Genomic DNA, 26,100 nt, shown 5'->3' with positions numbered 1-26,100 from the left:
TGTGCCACCGCTATACATTCCTGGTGGCTAGTGTATGGGGCTTACTGTATGTAAATGATAACAGCAATCAAAAAAATAAATTAGTTTGCCTTTGAATACTATATATACTAAAAGGCTAAGGGCCAGATACACTAAGATTCAAAAGTGATTAAATGGAGAGTGATAAAAAAAACCAACCAATCAGCCCCTACAGTACCTGACAGAGTCTGTGACATGGCAGGTAGGAGCTGATTGGCTGGCTGCTTATCACTCTCCATTTTATCACTTTTGAAGGTTAGTGCATCTGGCCCTCAATTGCATTGCTTGCCATTAGATGGCGCAACTCAAGTATTAGTCTGTTCGGATGCACACAGCCGTTGGCGCTGACATTACTCTTAGTTGTTCCATCATTTTGATGGACTGGTAACTAGTTTGAAATGATACATGGATAATTCAAAATTTTCCGGCTCTACTTTCGTAGTGGGAATAATATACATTTAGTAATGAAATACAGTACTACTACCATTAATGAGGATGACAGCGCCATACTTCTTCGCATTTCATAGTTTATGTCTATTGTAAGTAAACTCAGATATTCTCAGTATTAGGCAGTATTTCTCAGTAATTCAAATGTCTCCTAATAGTACTCATCCAGATGTGCTTTATATCTGTTAATAGAAAAAATGCTGCAAGATTAAACTGGGACATGATAAGATTCTTCCTCCAACAAGGCTTTGTTTTAATGCATACAGCTTCCATACCACTTTAATGATAGATTATTTCAGAAGATGGTTATGTAATTCTGTTATGTATAGTCTTAAAATGTTCTTTAATCTTTTTCAGCAGATACAGTTTCACTGAATGAGAACTCTAGAACCTTTAACAAGCTACAATTTTCATATTCACTGGTAATTAGCTAACCATTAAAGATTGCAATTAAATAATACAGCTGGAATATTAACAGCCCAAGATGCATAAATCAATGTAAAAAAAACGATGATCGATAAACTAAAAGTCAGTTAGAGCAAAGGGTATTTTTTAACAGTTATTCATATAGCACCATACGGAGATTCAGAGGGGGGGGGGGGACCAAAAGAAGCAGCGCTTTTTTAAATAAAAGAACAGTTGAATGATTTTTAAAGAGCTTTTTACTATATTAATTGTATAATTATACATACACACAATCATAAAACTGTAAATTAGGAACAAATAAAAGGGTACCACACTCATAGGGATTATGATGGCCAACAGATGATGGAGGTAGGCTAATCTTGAGCCTTGATAGATTTTAGTAAGTGCACATTACCATAAAGTCCCACCACTGGAAAAAAAAGTAGGGGACAGGGTCCCAAGCAATCCAGGTGTTGAATGTCCTCACTATTGGTGAACTAAAAAAAAAACTAAAACTAAAGGATTCCACAGGTGCGGGAATTGTAGCATATGTAGGATTTGCAAATCTAAAGACACTAAACTGACCACGTATAAATCAAACCATACAGGCAAGGTCTTTGAAGTGAGAGACTTTATTACATGCGATACCAAATATTGCATATATCTACTGACCTGCTCCTGTGAAAAACAGTATGTGGGCAAAACCACCCGAGCCCTCAAAATCCGCTTATCGGAACATGTAAGAAATACCAGGAAGGGAGTAGAGACCCATAATGTGTCACTCCACTTCAAAAACACACACGGGAGTGACCCCAGCCACATAACATCCTTCTGTGGCATCAGGGTGGTCCAAGCAAACTTATTATGCCGTCTAAAAGCTCTTTTGGGTGGTAGTTTCATTATTCTTGGCTCTAGCTCTATTGTGGATTATCTTCTCGTTTTGTGTTTCTCTCCTCCGTCTAAAAAATACCTCTGTTCCCCCCTTTGTTCTCTCCGGGGTGTTTCCCTACTTCTTCCACGCCTCCTCCATGAATCTTGATCATCCTCTCTATGATTATAATATCTCTCTCTCGATGGTGATCTTCTCCATCTAGCATTAATGTGTGCCCTCTGGTGTAGTCTCCTAGGGGTTTTTCCTCCCTTCTTTCCTCTCGATAGGGGCTTCTATTCTCCCATTCCTTAGCTCTAAATCTTTTTATGGGTGGTCCCCTGTATCTCCTGTGTGGGGTATTGTTGGGCCTTTCATTATAATTTTCATTTCTTAGGTAATTTCTTTCTTTCCTAGTAATGTTATGTTGTATGCCCTCTCTATAATCGTCCTTATCTCTTAGGTATTTTTTCCTCTTTTTCATCATAAGGTCTGTTTCAACCCTTTTTACTTTCCTAGTAATATCCTCCTCTGCTTCCTCGTATTCCTTTGTTGTAGCGAAAGGTTCTGCCATATTTTTCAGTGAGGATATCTCTTCTCCTAAAGCTTTTAGATCATTGGTTCTCTGTTTAACAATCAGGTTCATTAATGCAAATGAACAAGCGCTTTTGTGAGCGCAAGTAACTTTTGTCAATTTTGTACCAATAATATTCCAGCAGTTGTTTTTAAAAGGGCAGTCATTTACAAGGCATGGTTCTGCTCCTTTAAAAAAAACTCTCAGTTCGGCCAGCATTGCACGCAGCCGAAGAACTTGTACCAAGTTTATGCATCCCCCTAATATAAGCACTTTCTCTAAATGACATATTTATTTTATACTGCAATTGGCAACCAAAAAATAAACTATAGACAGGAGTTTACTTAAAAATGTGATATCCAAAATCCTGTGTCATGAAGTGATCAATGTTATATTTGTGTACTCCATACATTTATAAATTACAAGTTTATCTAGATTATTTGAGATCAATTCAATTAGGGGTGATGAGCCAAAGTACAAAGCTGAGATGTACACCTGTGCACATATTTGTCCATTTTTCGGTCATAGCCAGTTCACCCATTGGGCAACTTAAGGTGCCCATACACGGTGCATTTGCACCGTGCGATGCGCGCTTCGGCAGGCATCTCATCGCACAGTACAAAAAGTATGTGATGCACATACTTTTTGTACTGCCTTCTGATCACACGCAAATCGCAGGCAAAACGCATGCGTTGCATTGCAGTGCCATGCGATCCTGCCCATAACGAGTGCAATCATCACACCTTGTATGGGCACCAGTAGGCTGCTGATTGTTCTATTGATGCCTTTTGACAAATGAAGATGGGAAGCAGGCCAAACCAATATGTTGCTTCAGGCTCCTTAGGGATAGTCTAGCTCTGATTAAGGTGTCACTAAATCTGTGCACTATCAAAACAAGGCAAAACAGCTAATGTAATGGTTCCGTGATGTGCAATAATGCTGTCTACGACACACTGCAGCTAATTGAATTGATCTCTTAATTTGTAAATGGTATTAATTAAACTTTGCATACAGTACAACATCTACAATATAATATATTCTGGACTGTAGGCCTTGCATTTCATATTTATATTCAGAGTGACTGCCTGTGTCATTGATTTCCCATCTGTATAATTCGATTTTCTTTTAACACTAAATACATTTACAGATGTATTTTGCTCCTTCCATTACTGTTTGTGTCATTACAGTACAGTATGTGATGCTTGTAAATTCCAGAGCTTCTCTGATCACGTACATACAGTAACTAAAATGTAAGGTACATTTTGCTTTAATCATTCATATGTTTGTTAAAGAGATGCCTGTTTTAGATGGTTAAAGCTTTTCCACTCACCTTTGCATTACAAAACATTACCGGCATTACAAGCTGCATTATCCCGTGTCATGTTTTTAGTTGGTAAAACATTTCAAAAACACAAACCAACATTTCTGTGTTTATGTTTTATTTATTTGAAGCTTTGCGTCTAGTTGTTTGTATGTGAACTATTCTTTACTTCCTTTTTGTTACCTCCGAATCTGTACCAGTTTGTACAGATCAGAGTCATTCCTTATTTGCTTCCATATGTCTTGCAACGTTCTTATTGCATTTCGCAGGTCCTCCAGTAAACGTTACATGCAATATTTTTATAAACAGTTTTGGATCAGTCACAGAGACCACAATGGTAAGTGTCGTTCTGCACTGGCTAATGCCAGATGACAATGAATGTATTTAATAGACACAACCTGTCATTTTTTTCTTTCTTTCTTTTGTCTATTGTTTTAACTTTCAGGTCCTCCTGTAAATGTTACCTGCAACATATTTATCAACAGCTTTGGTTCAATAGCTGAAACCACAATGGTGAGTGGGACTGGACATTGAAAATACCCTGCCAAGAATATGGACATGTCTGTGTAGGCTTAAATAATACTAGAGACTAAATCAATTTCAAAAGACTAATATATGAACTGAATGATATTCAAAATGTTCTCATATCATTTTTTAGTAAAATATTTAACCCCTTGAGTGCCAAAATCTCTGTCAGAGATACACAAAATATCCGCTAAAAATGCCAGCGGCGTTCTCACATTTGTTATATAAATTCAAACAAACCATATTGTGTAAAATAAGATTATATTTCCTATATAAGGTAAACATTACAGGCCATTATGATGAATACAAATGTTTGCTTGCCAATTTTCACACCTATTTTGACAAACTCATTTGGCACTCAAAGGGTTAAGTCTAAAGAGCTCCATACCTCTGCATTGGCTTTCCCCGATTCAATCCATTTGGATGATCTGCTTATCAAAAATGCTCGACAGCTATTGCTGATCAGTGATCTGTTAGGTAATCAGGGAAATTCTGCAGGTTAACATTCACCGATTTGCCAATCCTGATTCTTTTTTGGTGGTGATCGGGTAATTTAACATGTTGAATATCCCTGATTTCCTAACCCAGGTATCTGGGGATCAGGGAATTGCCCCGGTCCAGAGTAGATGTATGGGGGCTTGACATAAAAAATATATTGTAAGCCAAAAGTTAACCATTGCATTTGCGGGGGGACATATTTGACATGAATGTCTCTTTCAAATGGCAAAAATACCTTATCACTGAATTTTTTAATGAAAAAAAAAAAAGTAATTATAATTTTATAATTAAAAATATCCCTGTGCGCACATTAAATTTCTGTATTAACATTTCAGGCCAGAATATATTAGACCCAGAAAAGCAATCAAGTACAGAGCCAGCATGTCACCATCTTTGCAGGATGTCATTCAATGTGATTAAATGTGCGCGCTTCCAGTGCTTGCAGTACTTTATAGTCATCTCGATGAATTAACAGCATAACCCTAAATGCACATGCCCATGCACAGATATCTACATATATCAAACAGTGGAATTGCTTCCTATGTATGGGAATCTTATGGGTCCTGCAAATGTAGGGACCCGCTCAGCGTTTTAAGCGATACTGGATCGCTGAAAACGCTTGCATGATTACTCATCACACATCGATGTTCCAGCAATGTGTGCTGAGCGATGAGTCAGGGGCAGGGCTGCCAAGAGAAATCCTGGGCCCCGGTACAACAACTTCCCAGGGCCCCCATGGGGGAAGGGGGGGGGTGAAACAGCAGTGCTATTTTTGTAGGAAAATAGGTTCAGGAACTGTGGGCGGGGGCAGAAAGTGGGCGGAGGAGATGTGGGAGGAGCTACAAAAGGGGCGGGGCATTACATTAAAAAAAAGGAGAGAGAAAAAAAAGAAAAACATAATTCCTCACTCTGTCACACTTATTATACATATGCCCCACACTGTAACGCTTATTATACATATGCCACTCACAGAGATGCCTGTCATACATATGCCCCACACCGTCAAGCCCATTATACATATGCCCCACACCGTGATGCCCATTATACATATGCCCCACACCGTGATGCCCATTATACATATGCCACACACCGTGATGCCCATTATACATATGCCCCACACCGTGATGCCCATTATACATATGCCCCACACCGTGATGTCCATTATACATATGCCCATTATACATATGCCCCACACCGTGATGCCCATTATACATATGCCACACACCGTGATGTCCATTATACATATGCCCATTATACATATGCCCCACACCGTGATGCCCATTATACATATGCCACACACCGTGATGCTCCATTATACATATGCCCATTATACATATGCCCCACACCGTGATGCTCCATTATACATATGCCCATTATACATATGCCCCACACCGTGATGTCCATTATACATATGCCCCACACCGTGATGCCCATTATACATATGCCCCACACCGTGATGCCCATTATACATATGCCACACACCGTGATGCCCATTATACATATGCCCCACACCGTGATGCCCATTATACATATGCCCCACACCGTGATGTCCATTATACATATGCCCATTATACATATGCCCCACACCGTGATGCCCATTATACATATGCCACACACCGTGATGTCCATTATACATATGCCCATTATACATATGCCCCACACCGTGATGCCCATTATACATATGCCACACACCGTGATGCTCCATTATACATATGCCCATTATACATATGCCCCACACCGTGATGCTCCATTATACATATGCCCATTATACATATGCCCCACACCGTGATGTCCATTATACATATGCCCCACACCGTGATGCCCATTATACATATGCCCCACACCGTGATGCCCATTATACATATGCCACACACCGTGACGGCCATTATACATATGCCCATTATACATATGCCACACACCGTGATGTCCATTATACATATGCCCATTATACATATGCCACACACCGTGATGTCCATTATACATATGCCCCACACCGTGATGTCCATTATACATATGCCCCACACCGTGATGCTCCATTATACATATGCCACACCGTGATGCACCATTATACATATGCCACACCGTGATGCACCATTATACATATGCCACACACCGTGATGCTCCATTATACATATGCCGCACACCGTGATGCCCATTATACATATGCCCCACAACGTGATGCTCCATTATACATATGCCACACACATGATGCCCATTATACATATGCCCCACAACGTGATGCTCCATTATACATATGCCGCACACACTGTGATGCTCCATTAATCATATGCCACACACCGTGATGCTCCATTATACATATGCCCCACACCATGATGCCCATTATACATATGCCGCACACCGTGATGCTCCATTATACATATGCCACACACCGTGATGCTCCATTATACATATGCCACACACCGTGATGCCCATTATACATATGCCGCACACCGTGATGCCCATTATACATATGCCGCACACCGTGATGCCCATTATACATATGCCGCACACCATGATGCCCATTATACATATGCCCCACACCGTGATGTCCATTATACATATGCCCATTATACATATGCCCCACACCGTGATGCCCATTATACATATGCCCCACACCGTGATGTCCATTATACATATGCCACACACCGTGATGCTCCATTATACATATGCCACACACCGTGATGCCCATTATACATATGCCGCACACCGTGATGCCCATTATACATATGCCCCACACCGTGATGCCCATTATACATATGCCCCACACCGTGATGCCCATTATACATATGCCCCACACCGTGATGCCCATTATACATATGCCCCACACCGTGATGTCCATTATACATATGCCCATTATACATATGCCCCACACCGTGATGCCCATTATACATATGCCACACACCGTGATGTCCATTATACATATGCCCCACACCGTGATGTCCATTATACATATGCCCCACACCGTGATGCCCATTATACATATGCCCCACACCGTGATGCCCATTATACATATGCCACACACCGTGATGTCCATTATACATATGCCCCACACCGTGATGCCCATTATACATATGCCCCACACCGTGATGCCCATTATACATATGCCCCACACCGTGATGCCCATTATACATATGCCCCACACCGTGATGCCCATTATACATATGCCCCACACCGTGATGTCCATTATACATATGCCCCACACCGTGATGCCCATTATACATATGCCCCACACCGTGATGCCCATTATACATATGCCACACACCGTGATGTCCATTATACATATGCCCCACACCGTGATGCCCATTATACATATGCCCCACACCGTGATGCCCATTATACATATGCCCCACACCGTGATGCTCATTATACATATGCCCCACACCATGATGCCCATTATACATATGCCCCACACCGTGATGCCCATTATACATATCCCCACACCGTGATGCCCATTATACATATGCCCCGCTCCGTAACAGTTATTATACATATGCCACACAGAGATGCCCATTATACATATGCCACAGAGATGTGTGTATGTATATATATATTATATAATATATATAGATTATATATATATATATATATATATATATATATATATAGATTATATATATATATAATCAATATATATATATATAATCTATATATATATATATATATAATCTATATATATATATATATATATAGATTATATATATAATCTATATATATATATATATATATATATATATTTATATTTATATATATATACAAATACATCATAGAAATTAAGCCAGGCAGAGGAGAGGAGACAAGTGTACTTACTACTTGTTTTTAGACTGGGTGCACAGGGTGTTTTCTCTGTCAGTGTGTCAGACTCAGCACTTGTTCAGTGAGCTCAGCCTCTGAGCTCCTCCGGCTCCACACTGCACCTTCCCCTTCCTGTTGTTGTCAGACTCTCTCCCACAAGCAGGCTGCAGCATCCGGTCCCAGCTGCTGCAGTCTGCAGATCCAGGCAGGAGACCTGCGAGATGATGACATCATCTCGCTAGAGTCTCTCTGCACGGAAGCTCCGCAGCGGTGGAATGCCGCTGCCTGCACAACACACTACACACAGTGCAGTGTGTGATAGTAAGAAGCCCCCCGCTCACCGCGGCCTCTCCTTTGATGTACCGCCGCCCACGCTCCAAGTCCCGACTCCCGCTACAAGGAACCCGCACCACTTGGAGATAAAAAAAAAAAAATGTTTTTTATGTGTTCTCGGGCCCCGGGCCCCCTGATAGGCCCGGGCCCAGGTAAAATGTACCCTCCCCCCCCCCCTCTCGGCGGCCATGGTCAGGGGCAGTGTTCTCCGGTGAGAACACTGGCCCGACCGATTAATAACCTGCATTCAGGTTATTCATAGGAGCAATATACAGATCCCGGGGGCCGCGCATTTACATCGCTCTGTACCCTACACACACACAGCGATATTCAGGCATAGTCTGAGCGATTCGGTGATATTATGTAAAATTCCTTAGAAAATGCCTGAATATCGCTCCGTGTGTAAGCCCCATTACTGTGTATCCCTTGGGAATATGTATCAAACTTTTGCAAAAAGTTAACTGGAGAAGTTGTCACTCGAAACCAATGAGCTCCTGGCTATCATTTATTTTAAAAATTAGAAATTGGTTGCTATGGGAAACTTCTCCACTTTATCTATCTCAAAGGTTCGATATATCTCCCCAGCTGAGTGCCAAAGAAGACACATTTGTACCATTTAAAAAATGTAGATTGTTTTTGCTTCTTTTGATTTGTATCACAGCTTTTCCTTTGCTAAAACAAATACTGTTGTCTGTATACAAGCTGAGTTATTGTCGCACTGTGTTTTGTGAGTTGTGAAATTATAAAATGTTTTATATGTTGCTTTCTATGTGAAAACCTGTTGTATGGAATGTTTTTGAAAAAACATAAAGAAAAATAGAAATAATTATTAAAAAGACCTAGTAAAAAAACACATTCTGTGTGGATAACAGAATAATTAATCATTTGTACATTGACACCTAATAATTAGTTTAACAATCAGTATGATGGCGGAGATTTTTGAGTCTACAAATAAATTATTTTAATGTTTTTCTAAGGCTCATTTAATAATATGGTCTGATCATCGTATACATAATTTAGCCCATAGCAACCAATCAGATATCGACTTTTATTAGTTACAGTACTAGATGTGCAATGGATTGTTCAAGCCCAGGGCTAAAATTAATATGATGTTTAATTAAATGATATACTATAAGGTTATTTGACCTTTAACCTGTCCACTCTGTACATTCCAAAACATACTGCTTCAATTTAACATTTAAAGCAGGCATGTCCAACGTTGGCCCTCCAGATGTTTTGAAACTACACATCCCAGCATGCTTTGCAATAGTTTTAGCATTCTCTAATAGCAAAACTGTGGCAAAGCATGCTGGGATGTGTAGTTTCACAACATCTGGAGGGCCAACATTGGACATGCCTGATTTAAAGCATTTCAGAACAACTTCAACATCTCTCCATATTAAAAATATTCATATATTCATGTAAAATGCGCCCAAGGTCAAGATTAACTTTACATTTTTCAATCTGTTTGCATCTATATATTTGTTAATATTTATCCATCCATATGCACACAATTAGAGGCCAGTGGAGAGGCCAGTGGAAAGGCCACACTGCTCTGGGCCTATGGAAAAAGCATAGGAGTAACATGCTGTCCACTTTGCATAGATATTTTTTTTAGGATATTGTATTTTAATAAAGTTTTTCTTATTTGCATATTATAATTATATTTTCATTATGATCTGAAGAAGGTATGAGCTGCCGGTAGGTAGGACTCCGACAGTCATTAGACCGACAAGGGGGTTAGCACAACAAAGCCCCTTGGAAGCTCACTGTGCTAGCCATGCTGTGGGCTTAGTGGCTCACTGCGATCACCACAGGCACTATTCTCCCACTATGGGAGTCGTGGACCACCACGAGGGAGAATAGCCCCAGTACATTTCAATCCCTACTGTCTGGCTTTTAACAGTCCGGATTCCGATGTTAGTCTACTGACAGTCGGTATCCTGATTGTTGGGAGGCCAACCGGCACACCTGAAGAAGGCTATGTTATTTCCATTAATTTACTGCATTTTATTTGGATAGACCACAGTGCTAGCTAGAATCATGGAGAGGGCATAAAAAGTATTCTAGACAATACTGTATAAAAAAAAAATCCTGACCCTCACATAAATAATTGCCATGAGCTTCATCCATCTCTTTTTTCTGGTCGCTAAGTGACCTATTTCTAAGTACTTAACACACGCTGTGAAATGAAAACCAGCAGATTGCTTTAACTGTCAAAGATATTAATAACAGATATGGAACTGCACAAAATACACACAATTCGATGAAAAATGCCACATACAGTACATGCTCTTTGTATGCATCGCCTGTCATCCTAGCTACTGTACATACATATACAGAGATTTATGATGATATAAACCATAATTGCCCATCCTCCTGGAATATTTTGTAGGCACCCACAGACCTGATAAAGTGGATCAGCTTCTTAGATTCTATCCAATTCTCCAGTTAAGTGGTTGGTCCAGGGGCTTAAGCATGGTGTGACAGAGCTCGGGGCAGGAACACAGTTAATTTGCAGCATTATGTATGCTCCTCCCCCCTTCCCGCAGACACAGGCACACCTTACACATAATCCTCCCCTCTGCAATATCTCAGATATGGATATTAAAATTGTATTTTTTGGGTGTCAATATCAATACGTGAGCAAGTGAACCGTCAATTAATTACTTATTTAGTTATGTAGTAATTATTAGTTATCTTCAACAAGGAAAATAATATAGGAATATAGTATTATCATGTTTACTGTTTTGCTGTTGGGTTTACAGCAGATTTCACTGATAACTGTTTACCTCAACAGCACAGAAATATTACCTTTTTATAATGAAAATAAATAGCTTAATTAAGTCCTTTTACCATCACTCATTTTCACACCAAAAAATAATCTCCTCACACTTTACTTCATATGTAAAAAAAAAAAAAAGCACTGTAACACTACTGTATATTATATTTTAGGAAAAATAACTAGACCCGTCATCATCTTTTTTTAAATATTAGCATTTGCTGGAAAATTTTCCATTTATGGTTCTATGTATAAACTTGAGTACCTAGCCATGTAGTCTCCATTGCAAACATTTGTGACAAGCTCAGTAACTTCAGTGTGGCAGGGATGAGCAGTGTGGTACTGTAATACGATGCCACCTTTCAATGAGATGAATTGAGAAATGTCATCTGTGCTGGGTGGATTCAGTATTGAATCCCGGCGGTCGGGATCCCGGCGTTCAGAATCCCGACGCCGGAATCCCGACAGCCGAAGTGCCGACAAGGGGGGGACGTGGATCGCCCCCCCTTGCGGGCTCGCTGCGCTCGCCACGCAGCGGGCCCGGTGCCTCGCTACGCTCGGCACGCTATTTTATTCTCCCTCCAGGGGTGTCGTGGACACCCCAGGAGGAAGAAAGTGTCGGCATTTCGGCGGTCGGGATTCCGGCGTCGGGATTCTGAACGCCGGGATCCCGACTGCCGGGATCTTAACTGCATCCCGTGCTGGGTATACCAAGGTCAACTGATATTATCAGAAAGTGGAAGCATTTAGGAACAACAGCAACTCAAAGCGGAAAGCACTGTAACATTCCATTGCTTATGCAGATACAGCGGCATGAATATAGACATGCTGCATATAATTGTAATCAGCAGAAGATGCTAATGCTTCCTTGTATGCTATTTAGTGTAAAAAGTTACAAATAATATATCCTGAGCTCCAGAGTCACACGGAGCTCACTCGTAATGTACTGTATAACACGACTTATATCGCCTGGAGGATAGAAGTATGTGGACACATCTGAGAACTCATACATATGAAAAATAAAATGTCAGAAAAAAATAGATTGAACAGAACAGAACCAACATAATTGTTAGTACATAGATCCCGGGGATCGATGCATTTTCCCTTCCCCCATATTGGCACCAGGTACCTGAACACCTACCTAGATCACAGTATTCCCCATTTGACATGCACCCTGGAAGTTGATACATTCTGGATGTAGAGATGTACATGCAAGCTTACCATTGTGCATGAGCCAGAAGTAGCGGGATTAAGGTTACTACAGATCACCTCTTTCCTACAGCAGCAGAGGTGACAAGATACAGACAGGAGACCCTGGTGATAGCATTTTCCCTGGATATTTTGAGCTCAGCCAGTGGTAGGGAAGCAGAAACCTTGTGGTCTTCAGTCTACTGTTATATGAAGGTAGTTGCAGCTGTGGTGTATTGCTGGAGATGGGTAGTGCAGTGGTATGCTAGTTGGTCTATCCTGATCCTGCAGACATCATTTTGCCTTCTGTCTGACTATGTGATGCTTCCTTGTGTTCCTCTGTATTTGTTAGCCCATATTGTCAGTTGTTTTTTTCTCCTCCACCATTTTGTTGTTTACATTTCTATACAGTTATACCCTCACCCTCAGCTGCAGAGGCTGGACCCCTCTCTGTCTGACCCCAGGACAACCATCCTAGCAGTCCTCACCCCCCAATGGGTGCCCTGCATACACCTTCTCTCTTTTTCTAATATCTACTTTAAAGTCCTCCATGAGCCCTGTAACATAACGTTTTCTCTATAACAGCCCTCCATTTGCCTCACAACCACAATCTTATAAATTAACACAGCTTTATTATAAAATGGCCGTTTTTTTCCATCAATGGAAAGAAAGGAAATGCATAATCAAATTAACAAAAAACTAAGCACAGCAATCATACTGCCAATACTCGTAATGACTTTAGCCCCCTACTGTGAAACATAGGGATAATATGTATAATGTAACACATTTAGTTTTGCTTCAAAATGTAATGATAATTCTGATTACCAACCAAAACATGGTGCATAAAATATATCACAGAGTGCTGTGTTTGATTATAGGTTTTCCTGCACATTTCCTGCAAGTGACATGACTTTTTGCAGGGTGACAGACAATCTAATTACACAGTTAATGTGTCGCTGTAGGAATAGGAAGAACAAACAAGAATCAAGTATCACAAACTCGAGAAAATCAAAGACACTGCTGAATGACATTGAACTAAAATTGATAGTTTTAGTGATATTGTAATATTCACAACACAGGCAATTTGGATTTGTAATAACTCGATAACTAATTATATTTAGGGTTAGGGGTGAACTTCATAGGCGTCATTATAGCTGACTACCATGTGCAACTTTAAAAAGAAATTGTCAGTCCATGTCAGGTTTATTAGCCAATTATTTACAAACTGTGTATGAATAGGTGGATGGCAAGACAAGATAGAAAAGATCGGCCATTAAATATGACACACATATAACTAACACGCCATTTAGTAGTGACTAAAGATGCCTATCCTGGGGCACTTTTTCAATCCTGTGATTGAAAAATGCCTAATCCCAGGGTACCCGGGATTGAGTTTTTCAATATAATGACAAATTTAAATCTCCTTTGTCCCCCCAAACCAGTGTCACTTACCTAGGCAGCGGTGGCAGTGAGTAGGTCAGGTGCCGGGAGGTGATATGGCGGTTGGGTTCCGGTTGTTGGTGTGGTGGGTGGATGCAGAGCGGCAGGTGGGCTGTGCATCCAGTCACTCTGCGCACAGCACTGCCCAGCATTAGATTTGCTCAGGTGCAGGTCAATCCTGAAATCCAGAGATTGGAAGCTCCATTTCCGTGATTCAAATCCCAGCATGTTTAGAGCCAAATCCTTGAATCCCAGGATTGGCCACTTTAGTAGTAACTAAGCTATCTGCAAAAATCATTAGTAACTAAGCTGTCTGCAAAATTCATTAGTAACTAAGCTATCTGCAAAAATCATGACACATGTCACAATTTTCACAGGCCAAAACCAGGACCATATTTTTGTCTATAGTGAATTCCAAAACTTTCAATTTGAAAGCACTGGTAGAGAGTATAGTTAAAAGACTTATTTTGCATCACATAAGGGGTCTTATAGCCTAGACAAATTTTAACAAGCCCCCTGCCCCTGGCTAAATACGGCCATAATCCACAAAGCTCTTCTATTTCTCTCACAGTCGGACAATCAGCTCCTACCTGTCATGTTAAAGGCTGAGTTTGAAAAATGACTTGTAGGAGCTGATTGGCTGGTTGTTTATCACTCTCCACTTTACAACTTTTTGAAGCTTGATGCATCTGACCCATGATCAGGATAAAGAGATTTGGATAAAGAGTGAATGCTCACGGGACCGTGTTGTCATTGCCATTTTGAGGTTTATTTACTAAGATCGGAGTTCTATTGAAGATAAAATGTTGCTGTAGGCAACCAATCAGAATCTATTATCTTCTAAAAGGTGCTAAATAAATAAGTAGATTCTGATTGGTTGCTATGGGCAACATCCCATCTTCAATTAAACTCCTTGACTGAATGTTTTGGACCATTTGCTCTGGTTCCTGCAATAGCCTTACATAAGTGTTAGAGAGGCATGTTTGCACAAGTATGAAAATGTTGCCAAATTCTACCTGCTTACTGTAGTATCATTATAAGTATCATATAAGTATCATTTAAGTAACATTTAAGTTTTTTCATTTACATTATTCTGCCCAGTAACATGTTCAACGTCGACATATAGGGCGGGATGCATTAAAGCGAAAATGCGGTAAAACCCCGGATTTTGGATTTTTTACCACATTTCGGAATGCACTTATGCCCCACTGCCAGGGCTCTATAGCGGAGGGAATTATTGGCTTTTCTTCACTGTGCTGGACTCTGTGTCCAGTTCTGGAGACCATATCTTCAGAAGGATATAAATACATTGGAGAGTGTACAAAGAAGGGCAACTAAAATGGTTCATGGCCTACATCACAAAACTTACCTGGATAGACTAAAAGATCTTAACATGTATAGTTTGGAGCAGAGAAGGGAAAGGGAGGGACATGATAGAAATCTTCAAATACTGTATATCAAGGGTTTTAACATAGTACAGGTGGGAAATTTTCTTCAAAGGAAAACAAGTAATAAAACACGAGGACATGCACTGAAACTGGAGGGAGGTAGGTTCAGGGGAAATGTTAGAAAGAATTACTTCACAAAAAGGGTAGTGGATAAGTGGAATAGCCTCAGAGGTGGTAGAGGCTAAGACAGTAGAACAATTTAAACATGCTTGGGATAGGCATATGAATATCCTTACAAAGAAATAAGGATTAAAAAGGGTTGAGTTTACCTGAAGGGTAAAAAAAGGGGCAGACTAGATGGGCCAAATGGTTCTTATCTGCCGTCAAATTCTATGTTTCTATGTTTCTATGTTCAAACAGCAAGGCATAACAAACCAGCAATTCCATATGGACATAGCAATAATTTCGTACATGCAGACAATGAGAAATCCTCGATTTACATCAGAGTTCAACGAAGCCTGCACTTTCCAAGCTTAGGAATGGTAACAGGATACACTGATTTGATTGAGCTGTTTTGGCATTACTAGGATAACTGTGTCTATTCTTCACTGATCTACATACCATATGGCATATGGAGGGCATTTAAAAACCCATCAACTCAGCGCAACACCATTGTTCCCAAAAGTGCAATGCATAATTTGTTCATATCAAAGTAACTATGGTTATTTGTTGTGCATTGCTGGAATGGAGTCTAATTAGTCTATTGTGTTGTGCCGTGTGTTAATGCTGCTTCATAAAGGGATTCATATTCAGAACAATAAGAAAATACTTCTAGTCTTCGGGTTTGCTTTAATAAAAATAAAAATAAACAATACAGCTAAAATTGTGTATAAATGATCCTTCATTACTAAATAATTACTTTCAGTGTTACAACAGCAGAACTAAATTCTATAAATTATCATGACTGCAGTTTTATTTTAGTAATATCTCCGCTATATGTATTTTTGGTTCATCATCCATTGAATTTGTTTGCTTATGTGCTACAATTACTGTATGACCAATTACATAAAAATAAGTAATTAAACAGCTTTACGTAAAATAATAACAATTAATGTATTCTGTTTTCTAGCAGTCCAACCTTGCAAGCTGCTTTATATAAATGAGTTAATAATAAAAAAATATATAAATATATGGAAACATTTCAGAAACCATGGGTGAGATTTAATAGGATGAGAGATTCAGAAAGTGAGAGATTTGGTGAGAAATCTCCAGTTTTTTTAAAGCAGCAATCATTTACACTTCAAAACCAGTTTGATTTTGAAGTGTAAATGATTGCAGCTTTAAAAAAACTGGAGATTTCTTCCCAAATCTCTCACTTTCTGAATCTCTCATCCTATTAAATCTCACCCAATATTTCCTTACTTGTAAGCCCACTTGCAGCAAATGCTTCTAAAGTTAGTAGATGTAGTTTCACTTGCTGCCAACAGATGGCAGTGTTTAGCTGTGTACTCATGCATCGATTTTTGGCTATTTTTGATTCTATTTTGCTTATAGAAGCAAAATCAAATCCACATCGAATGGTTTTTAGGACACTCGATCTGCATTAGATTCGATGCACGATCCCGTTTTCTTTAAATCAAACAGAAAAATTTACTGTGCAGCCAATGAAATATTGAATTCGATCCAGTAAATCGAATTTGTACAATGTACCATGAATTTAACTCGAATTCGATATTTAATGCAAAAGTACAGATAAATGCCAAATTGAATGGGGAGATCTTATGCCAGATCTAATAGAAAATTGAATCTAACACCGAATCTAAAGCAAAACGAAGGGTACTTGTGTAATAGCACGGCGCCCACGATATTTGGTCACACAACATATAATCGCATCGCATCTCATGGCATACACCCGATGCACTGCAATGCGATTTAAAATTATATAAGCCCCCTATACGATGTTTAATTGTATAAGCACCAGAATGGGGGCTTACAATGTTAAATGCACCCCCAAATGCACCCCTCGCGGGGCTCGCTGTGCTCGCCACACTATATAATATCAACTACACGCCGATGTGGATAGTGGGGGTATGAAAAGGTCGTAGGACGCGTACCACCGCCCCTCTCGGGGTCACTGCGCTCGCACGCTTCGGGTTCACATTCATAGTGGGGGTGGCGTGGGGGTGCATTTAACATTGTAAGCCCCCATTAGGGTGCTTATACAATTTAAAATCGCATTGCATCGCATTGTATGGCATTGTATGCCATATACAATGGTATACAATTTTAAATTGTAAACCATCGGGTGCCAATAGCGTCGCATCGCATACCATCGCATGCCTTATGGTCTGCGATGTGATGGGCGCCGTGCTAGTACACAAGTACCATAGCTTTTCACGGACACACGGACATTAGACAATTATAGATACGCCTTTTCACACTTGCATCAAAATCCTGTGTTTTTACACAAGAATGTACATTAACCCGCCATTTTGATATTTTTATGAAAGGAGACGACAACCTGGGCAGGGTTTATTCAGAGCTGATCGCTGTTCTCCTGATTCATAATCCTACTTAGGTACTCTTTACTTAGAACGGCGCCCACGATTTTGATTGTGGGCATCGTTAGTAAAAAATCGCGGGCATTGAATGCACTAAAAAATCGGGTGCGATGCGACCGACGCGATGCCCGCGATTTCCCATAGGGAACAATGTTAAATGTCTCAATTGACCCGAATTTACTGTTCAATGCCTCAATTGACCCGATTTTTCCATAGGAAACAATGTTAAATGGCCCACAGAGGGCAAATAGGCACCCTGAAGTGTGAAATGGCCCCCACAATTGTTAACGCCACCCCACGATCAACGTGAACCCGAAGCGTGGCGAGCGCAGCGAGCCCGCGTCCTACGACCTTTTCATACCCCCACTATTGAGAATAGAAAGTGTGGCGAGCGCAGCGAGCCACCGTGGCCGAAGCGTGGCGAGCGCAGCGAGCCCCGCGAGGGGACGCGGACATCTGTGAAGCCCGCGAGGGGACGCGGATACCTGTGAAGGTATCCGCGTCCCCTCGTGGGGCTCGCTGCGCTCGCCACGCTTCGGGCGCGGTGGCTCGCTGCGCTCGCCACACTAATCTATTCTCAACTCCACGCCGACGTGGATAGTGGGGGTATGAAAAGGTCGTAGGACGCGTACCGCTGCCCCTCGCGGGCTCGCTGCGCTCGCCACGATTCGGGTTGACGTTGATCGTGGGGTGGCTTTAACAATTTTGGGGGCCATTTCACACTTCAGGGTGCCTATTTGGCCTCTGTGGCCCATTTAACATTGTTTCCTATTTAAAAATCGGGTCAATTGAGGCATTGAACAGGAAAATCGGGTCAATTGAGACATTTAACATTGTTCCCTATGGGAAATCGCAGGCATCGCGTCGGTCGCATTGCACCCGATTTTTTAGTGCATTCAATGCCCGCGATGGCCGCGATGGGCGCCCTTCTAGGTAAAGAGTACCCCTACTTATTATCGAACAACTGCGCAAGATAGTAGGCACATGCGTGAGGCCAAACAGCTGCAAAAATCAGCAATTCATTTTTTTCGCAATCCCCTCACAACTTGACTGACAAGAAGTTGGTGTTTGGGGATGGTACTGTAACTGGATGTTTTCTGGGAGTGTCTGGAAAAACACAGAAAAGTTTTATTGTTCCTCAGTGAGAAAAACAAAATAGCAATCTAGCAAATATGATACCTTTTAATGGCTAACAAAAATTAATGTTGTTAAAATGCAAGCTTTCGAGACTTCTTAGGTCTCTTCCTCAGGCATGGTATAACAAGGTGTGTGAAGAACCACATATATATACACAGCAGAGTAGGAGCAAGATGTGATAGATGGACATTCTTAAGATCAAAACAAAACAAAATAACAGAATGAGCTTGTAAATTGAGTCCTTAATTAGTTTGTAGATAAGTAGTGTGAAAGTTTTATTGTCTCTAAGTTGATGACAGACCAGAGTTAGAGCTCCGATACCCTCATTCTCTCTGGGCCAGATTCCTCAGATGTTGTAGTGGGCCATAAATCCCTCGGATAGATTCAGTCCTGTGTTAAGGGTGTCAAACGTTGTCATTAATTTGTATTCCCAGACCCTTCTGTCTCTTTGTGATTTGAAATTTCCTTTTAGTATAATCACTTTCATATGATCCTGATTGTGTCCTGGGCTGCAGAAATGTTTGGCCACAGGAAAGTGTGTCTTTTTTTCCTTTATTGTGTGGCGATGGGACCTTATCCTTGCCTTAAGTTTTTGTCCTGTTTCTCCAACATACAGACCCCCAATAGGACATTTGGTGCACAGAATCAGGTACACTACATTGGTAGTAGAACATGTGAATGTCCCTGGGATCTTATAGTCCTGTTGTGTGTTGGGGATCCGTACACTGTCTGTAGTGAGGATATGGGCACAGGTTTTGCAGCTCCTTACATTGCAGGGATAGGTTCCTCTTTGTGTAATGGATGGCAGTGAACTTCGGATTATAATATTGTTCAGGTTTGCAGGTTGTCGGTAACATAGTAGTGGAGGGTCTGGGAATATTGTTTTCAGGCGGTCATCTTTGTGTATGATGTGATGTAGTTTTTTTGCAGTTTTTCTTAGCACCTCAAGCTGTGGGTTGTAGGTGACTACCAGGGGTACACGGTTGTTTCTTTCTCTTTCTTTATATTGGAGAAGTTGATTTCTGGGTATCCTGATGGCTCTGATAATCTGATCGTTGATTGATGTGGGATGATATCCCTGATTTAAAAAGGTCCCATACCTCAGATGGGACAGCTTCCACCCGAAACACATAAAAAAATCCATTGTCTACAGCCAGGCCATCAGATATCATCGCATCTGCTCCAGCCCAGCAGATAGAGATGTCCACTTAAAACAACTTAAAGGGACCTTTTTAAATCAGGGATATCATCCCACATCAATCAACGATCAGATTATCAGAGCCATCAGGATACCCAGAAATCAACTTCTCCAATATAAAGAAAGAGAAAGAAACAACCGTGTACCCCTGGTAGTCACCTACAACCCACAGCTTGAGGTGCTAAGAAAAACTGCAAAAAAACTACATCACATCATACACAAAGATGACCGCCTGAAAACAATATTCCCAGACCCTCCACTACTATGTTACCGACAACCTGCAAACCTGAACAATATTATAATCCGAAGTTCACTGCCATCCATTACACAAAGAGGAACCTATCCCTGCAATGTAAGGAGCTGCAAAACCTGTGCCCATATCCTCACTACAGACAGTGTACGGATCCCCAACACACAACAGGACTATAAGATCCCAGGGACATTCACATGTTCTACTACCAATGTAGTGTACCTGATTCTGTGCACCAAATGTCCTATTGGGGGTCTGTATGTTGGAGAAACAGGACAAAAACTTAAGGCAAGGATGAGGTCCCATCGCCACACAATAAAGGAAAAAAAGACACACTTTCCTGTGGCCAAACATTTCTGCAGCCCAGGACACAATCAGGATCATATGAAAGTGATTATACTAAAAGGAAATTTCAAATCACAAAGAGACAGGAGGGTCTGGGAATACAAATTAATGACAACGTTTGACACCCTTAACACAGGACTGAATCTATCCGAGGGATTTATGGCCCACTACAACATCTGAGGAATCTGGCCCAGAGAGAATGAGGGTATCGGAGCTCTAACTCTGGTCTGTCATCAACTTAGAGACAATAAAACTTTCACACTACTTATCTACAAACTAATTAAGGACTCAATTTACAAGCTCATTCTGTTATTTTGTTTTGTTTTGATCTTAAGAATGTCCATCTATCACATCTTGCTCCTACTCTGCTGTGTATATATATATGTGTTTCTTCACACACCTTGTTATACCATGCCTGAGGAAGAGACCTAAGAAGTCTCGAAAGCTTGCATTTTAACAACATTAATTTTTGTTAGCCATTAAAAGGTATCATATTTGCTAGATTGCTATTTTGTTTTTCTCACTGAGGAACAATAAAACTTTTCTTATCAACTGGCTAACACGGTACCAAACTTTTTTCTTTTGGAAAAACACAGGCATGCTCAGGCATTTTCAGGGAGGATGTGTGACGCCAGCTCAGCCTGTCTCTGTCACAGAGTTGTGGAAGGGTCAGAGTTAGGAACATTTGCACAGACTGGAAAGATCATTTGATGGCGAGTGAGTTGCGTACAGATTTGCACTGCCCAGAGATTCGCGATATTTCACATGTCATTCGCAGACTTGCACTGGGTGGGATTTCACTCTGTCTGGTAGCAAAATTGACTCATTCAAATATGTCTAATACATGTTTTTATTTGCATAATATTTGTATTAAAATGTGATTTTTTTTATTTTTTATTTTTTTTATTGTATGTTTGGAAAAGTGTCTGAAAAACTGTACTACCCACTAACCTGTGTGTGCGCTTCCAGAGGTTCCTGCATCGTTTTATAAAACAGTGCAGGACCCTATGGTAGCAAGAGATCATGTCACATGTCACTATTGACCATTTTAAGAAGGGAAGCTAACTATTTCCTCACCATTATTCTAGGATTACAGAGTGAATATTTTTTTGCGGCAGCAATGGAATGACCCACGGCTGTCTTATAGTGAATACCCTGATGACTCCTTGGATTTGGATCCTTCTATGTTGGATTCTATCTGGAAACCAGATTTATTTTTTGCTAATGAAAAGGGGGCAAACTTCCATGATGTCACAACAGACAACAAACTACTGAGGATTTTCAAAAATGGAAACGTGTTGTACAGCATTAGGTAAGGCACAATGTACCTTTGTTTATTTCACTACAGACCGGTATTATAACTATTACAGCACCATCATTATAGATTGGATTGGAATGTATTTAAAATGATACGCATACAAATAATTTGACATTATTTTGGACATTTTGGGTCTGAGCTCAGTGTATCTGGTGTATTGTCACACTGCACATCTGGAATTATATACGGTCGTTAGGTCGACAGACCAAAGGTCGACATGCAGTTGGTCAACCACTGAAAATCATGGCTTAGGTCGACACTTGAAATAGTTTAACACGCCCACGGTCAACATGGATGGAAGGTCGGTACAAGCATTAGGTCAATAGGTAGATCGACAGTCAAAAGGTTGACATGGGTTTTTCAACATGTGCCGACAGGCGGTATTTCATGCGCTACCATCCACTAGGGCGCCGTGGGAGAATAGAAGTGTGCAGAGCGTAATAAGGCACCGTGCCTGAAGCATGGCAAGTGCAGCATGCCGTGCGAGGGGAAGCGGTACACTGATACAGTGTCCATGTCGACCATGTTGACATTCCGGACAAAAAAAGTGAAAAACTCATCTTGACCCTTTAACTGTTGACCTTTTGACTGACTAGCCATTTTCGACCTAATGCTTGTATTGACCTAAGCTTCGCCGAAAGCGAACAACGAATGCCGGCCAATTCACGTTTCATAGTCACTGCAATTCGTTGGGGTATTTCAATGGGGTTTTGACTCTTAATTCGCCGAAAGTGTATTCAGTGGTAGAGTGGAGAACTGCTTTCACCGTGATTTTCACAGAGTTTCACCGTTTTGCGTTCAACATCTTTTTTAGGTGAACTGTAATGTGTTCTTTTAAAATAAATGTTTCCTATTCATTTTTTTTGGTGTCTAAAAATCTGTTTTTTTAATACTTGAAGGATCTTGCTAATTCTTTACAAGCACCACTTTAATATATTTAGATTTTTTTTTATTCCCATTATTTATGCAGGGGGTGTGGACCTGTTCATTAAGCATTCATTGCGCTGGGTCCCGCTCATTACATATGCACGGAGCGGGACCAGCTCAACGCAAACTGCTGCTTGACTTCCCCGGCCATCCATGCAGTGAATATGTGTACACTGCAGCCCTCCATCCCTCCACAGTGGCCGCTCTGTCCTCCTCCTGGCTGTGCAGTGGCGGCTGCCTGCCATCATGCCTGACGCCGCTGTGTCGCCGTATTGGGGTACTTTCGCCGCCAGGGGCAGCGAACCCCTGAGGCATTGAATATGGTGCATGGCAGGACAGGCGGCAAATCGAAATGTCAGCAAAAGCCTGGCGAGCGCAGGTGAAAGCATTAATGCGTTCCCTGCCCCTGCACTTGCCGGAGCATTGAGTACTGGCCTAAGTCTAGATTTTCCTTTAATCTGCTAAAGAACCAGGCTGGAAGTGGTCATTGCTGACAACAGAGGCCAACCTGAAAATTGCCTAGGCACGCCTGCTTCTTCACAAACACAACCAGGAAATGCCATGTTTACACCCCTGAATTATGACTTCTATGCGCACAGATATTTATTTGCAGATTGTACGTGCACATGCATAATGCTGTGCACGTGTTGTCATTCCATAATCTAATGGATGCAAATTCTCTGATTAGCAATCCAAGCTGAATAAATGGACGGTCCGTTTATTGACTCATGCAAACACAAAGGTCCTTATTCTGGTCAACTTGCAAGGCTGCGAATTTAGCAGCCTTGTGAGGCCACCAGACTCCACCCTCACAGCCAAGCCCCCATCCCCCGAACAACAGAAAGGCATGTGAATGGATGATGTGCACAATCATTCATTCGCAGCCTTGGGTGTAGGGGAGAAATCATTCAAATGATTTCTTCAGCGCTCGCAGGTCTGAGACACCTCCCCCCCCCCCCCCCCCCCGCACCTGCATCATCTGGGAATTACCATGGGAATCCCTAGCGTTCTCATGGGAATGCCCATCAAACACTATGCGTTCCCATAGGCAAATTCCCCGGCCCACCGCCCCTCCACGCCCCTTGTCCAGACTTCTCTGTGCGAGCGCTATGGGTGCTCACACACAGCGACTGCACATGCGCATAAAAACCTATGCGCATGCACAGTCGCGAACAATTGGTCCCCCGTGCAAATGCATTGGAATAACCCGCAATATACATGTGTCTCCATATCTCCTGGTGTGTCCTAGTCGCTTCGTGTTTGGACTATGATACATTTTTTGGAAGTCACCAACTGCCAGTGAGTCCTGGCTGGCAATGTTTGGCAGTGTTTGGAGTGGAAGTGGGTGTGACTCCCCTATTTGAATTTTGGACTGTGCTACAGCCCCACCCCTGGATCCGGCATTGCACATACCTGAGTAGATTTCAATTGACAGCTTTCTAAAATGTTCCCAGTGTTAACTTGGTTTGTTTAAGTGAGTAATATGTTTGAAATCATTGTGCCACATCTAATGCCTGACAGCTTATTGATGCAATCTGAAATACAGCTGTAAATACCATTTTGCATAAGTTTTCAGAATTTTTAACTTGGGAAAATGTCAAGTACATTATCCAGTTCATTTCACAATAGCACCCAACTGTCTCCTCTTTCTCAGTGGAATGGCATTTGGTGTCACTTAGACAAGAGATACCATTCTATCCCATGTAATGGTTTGACAGGTTGCGTGCAACTTCCCTCTTTGTAAACCAGAGTGTGTTGATGAGTGATTGAACCAGATAAAGAAATATAGCTTGATGTATATATATATATTTTTTTTTATCTGGTATATGCTGCTTTTATATATTTTTTTGAGGAGAAAACCGTTTAAGTAAAAAATTACAGTATAAAATGATACTGATGGAAAATGGATCTATTGTGTCCTAAGATGCCATGTTGACTGTCGGCCCTTTCATGTTATACTAGGTTCCATAGAAAGGTATACGACAGGGCTGGGCAACACCGGCCCTCCAGGTGTTGATGTACTACACATCCCAGCATACCTTGCATCAGTTTCAGCATGGCCACATAGCAAAACTAATGCAAAGCATCCTGGGATGTGTAGTTCATCAACATCTGGAGGGCCGGTGTTGCCCAGCCCTGGTATACGGTCATTTGGTCACCTGCATTAGGTCGACACCATTAGATTGACATGCAGGAAGGTCGACATGAGTCTTTATTTTGACATGGGTAAGGTTGACAGGGTCGTTAGGTCGACAGGGTCGTTAGGTCGACATGGGTTAGGTTCACAGACAAAAGGTTGACATAGGGATTTTCACTTTTTTTTTTTGAGCCAACATGTGCCGACAGGCAGTATTTCATTCCCTACCATCCACTAGGGCTTGGTGGGAGAATAAAATAGTGGGCTGAGCCCTGCCCGAAGCATACGAGGGGACACGGTGCTACGTTTCAGTGTCCATGTCGACTGTGTCGACATTTGGGACAGATATGTGAAAAAACCAATGTCGACCTTTTGACTGTCGACCGTAACCATGTTGACCTAATGACCCTGTCGACCTAACCCATGTCGACCTAGGCTCATGTTGACCTTCCTGCATGTCGACCTAGACTCATGTTGACCTACATTCATGTCGACCTAATGGTGTGGACCTAATGACTGTCAACCAACATTGTGGTGACCTAATGATCCATACCCCACAGTAAAGATGCTGACTCTGGTTTAAGCTCATGCCAGGGTCACTTCCTTGTCTGTGGGTTGCTTTATCTAGACTATAATCTATTTAATTGC

The 26,100-nt window shown here is 41.3% G+C and overlaps 1 protein-coding gene across 1 annotated transcript in view; it reads left to right on the top strand.

Moving 5' to 3' along the window:
* The window catches only part of GLRA2 (glycine receptor alpha 2), a 201,269-nt gene that overhangs the window by 11,231 nt on the left and 163,938 nt on the right, over window positions 1–26,100 (top strand). Inside the window, exons 3-4 of the mRNA XM_083172460.1 lie at window positions 4,079–4,146; window positions 22,159–22,382. Of these exons, the coding sequence (XP_083028586.1) occupies window positions 4,079–4,146; window positions 22,159–22,382 (292 nt within the window). The remainder of the gene's footprint in view (window positions 1–4,078; window positions 4,147–22,158; window positions 22,383–26,100) is intronic.

Source organism: Crinia signifera, chromosome 2 (assembly GCF_055691185.1).
Source record: "Crinia signifera chromosome 2, ASM5569118v1, whole genome shotgun sequence".
Taxonomy (NCBI): domain Eukaryota; kingdom Metazoa; phylum Chordata; class Amphibia; order Anura; family Myobatrachidae; genus Crinia; species Crinia signifera.
This window is presented reverse-complemented; position numbering and strand designations above follow the sequence as displayed.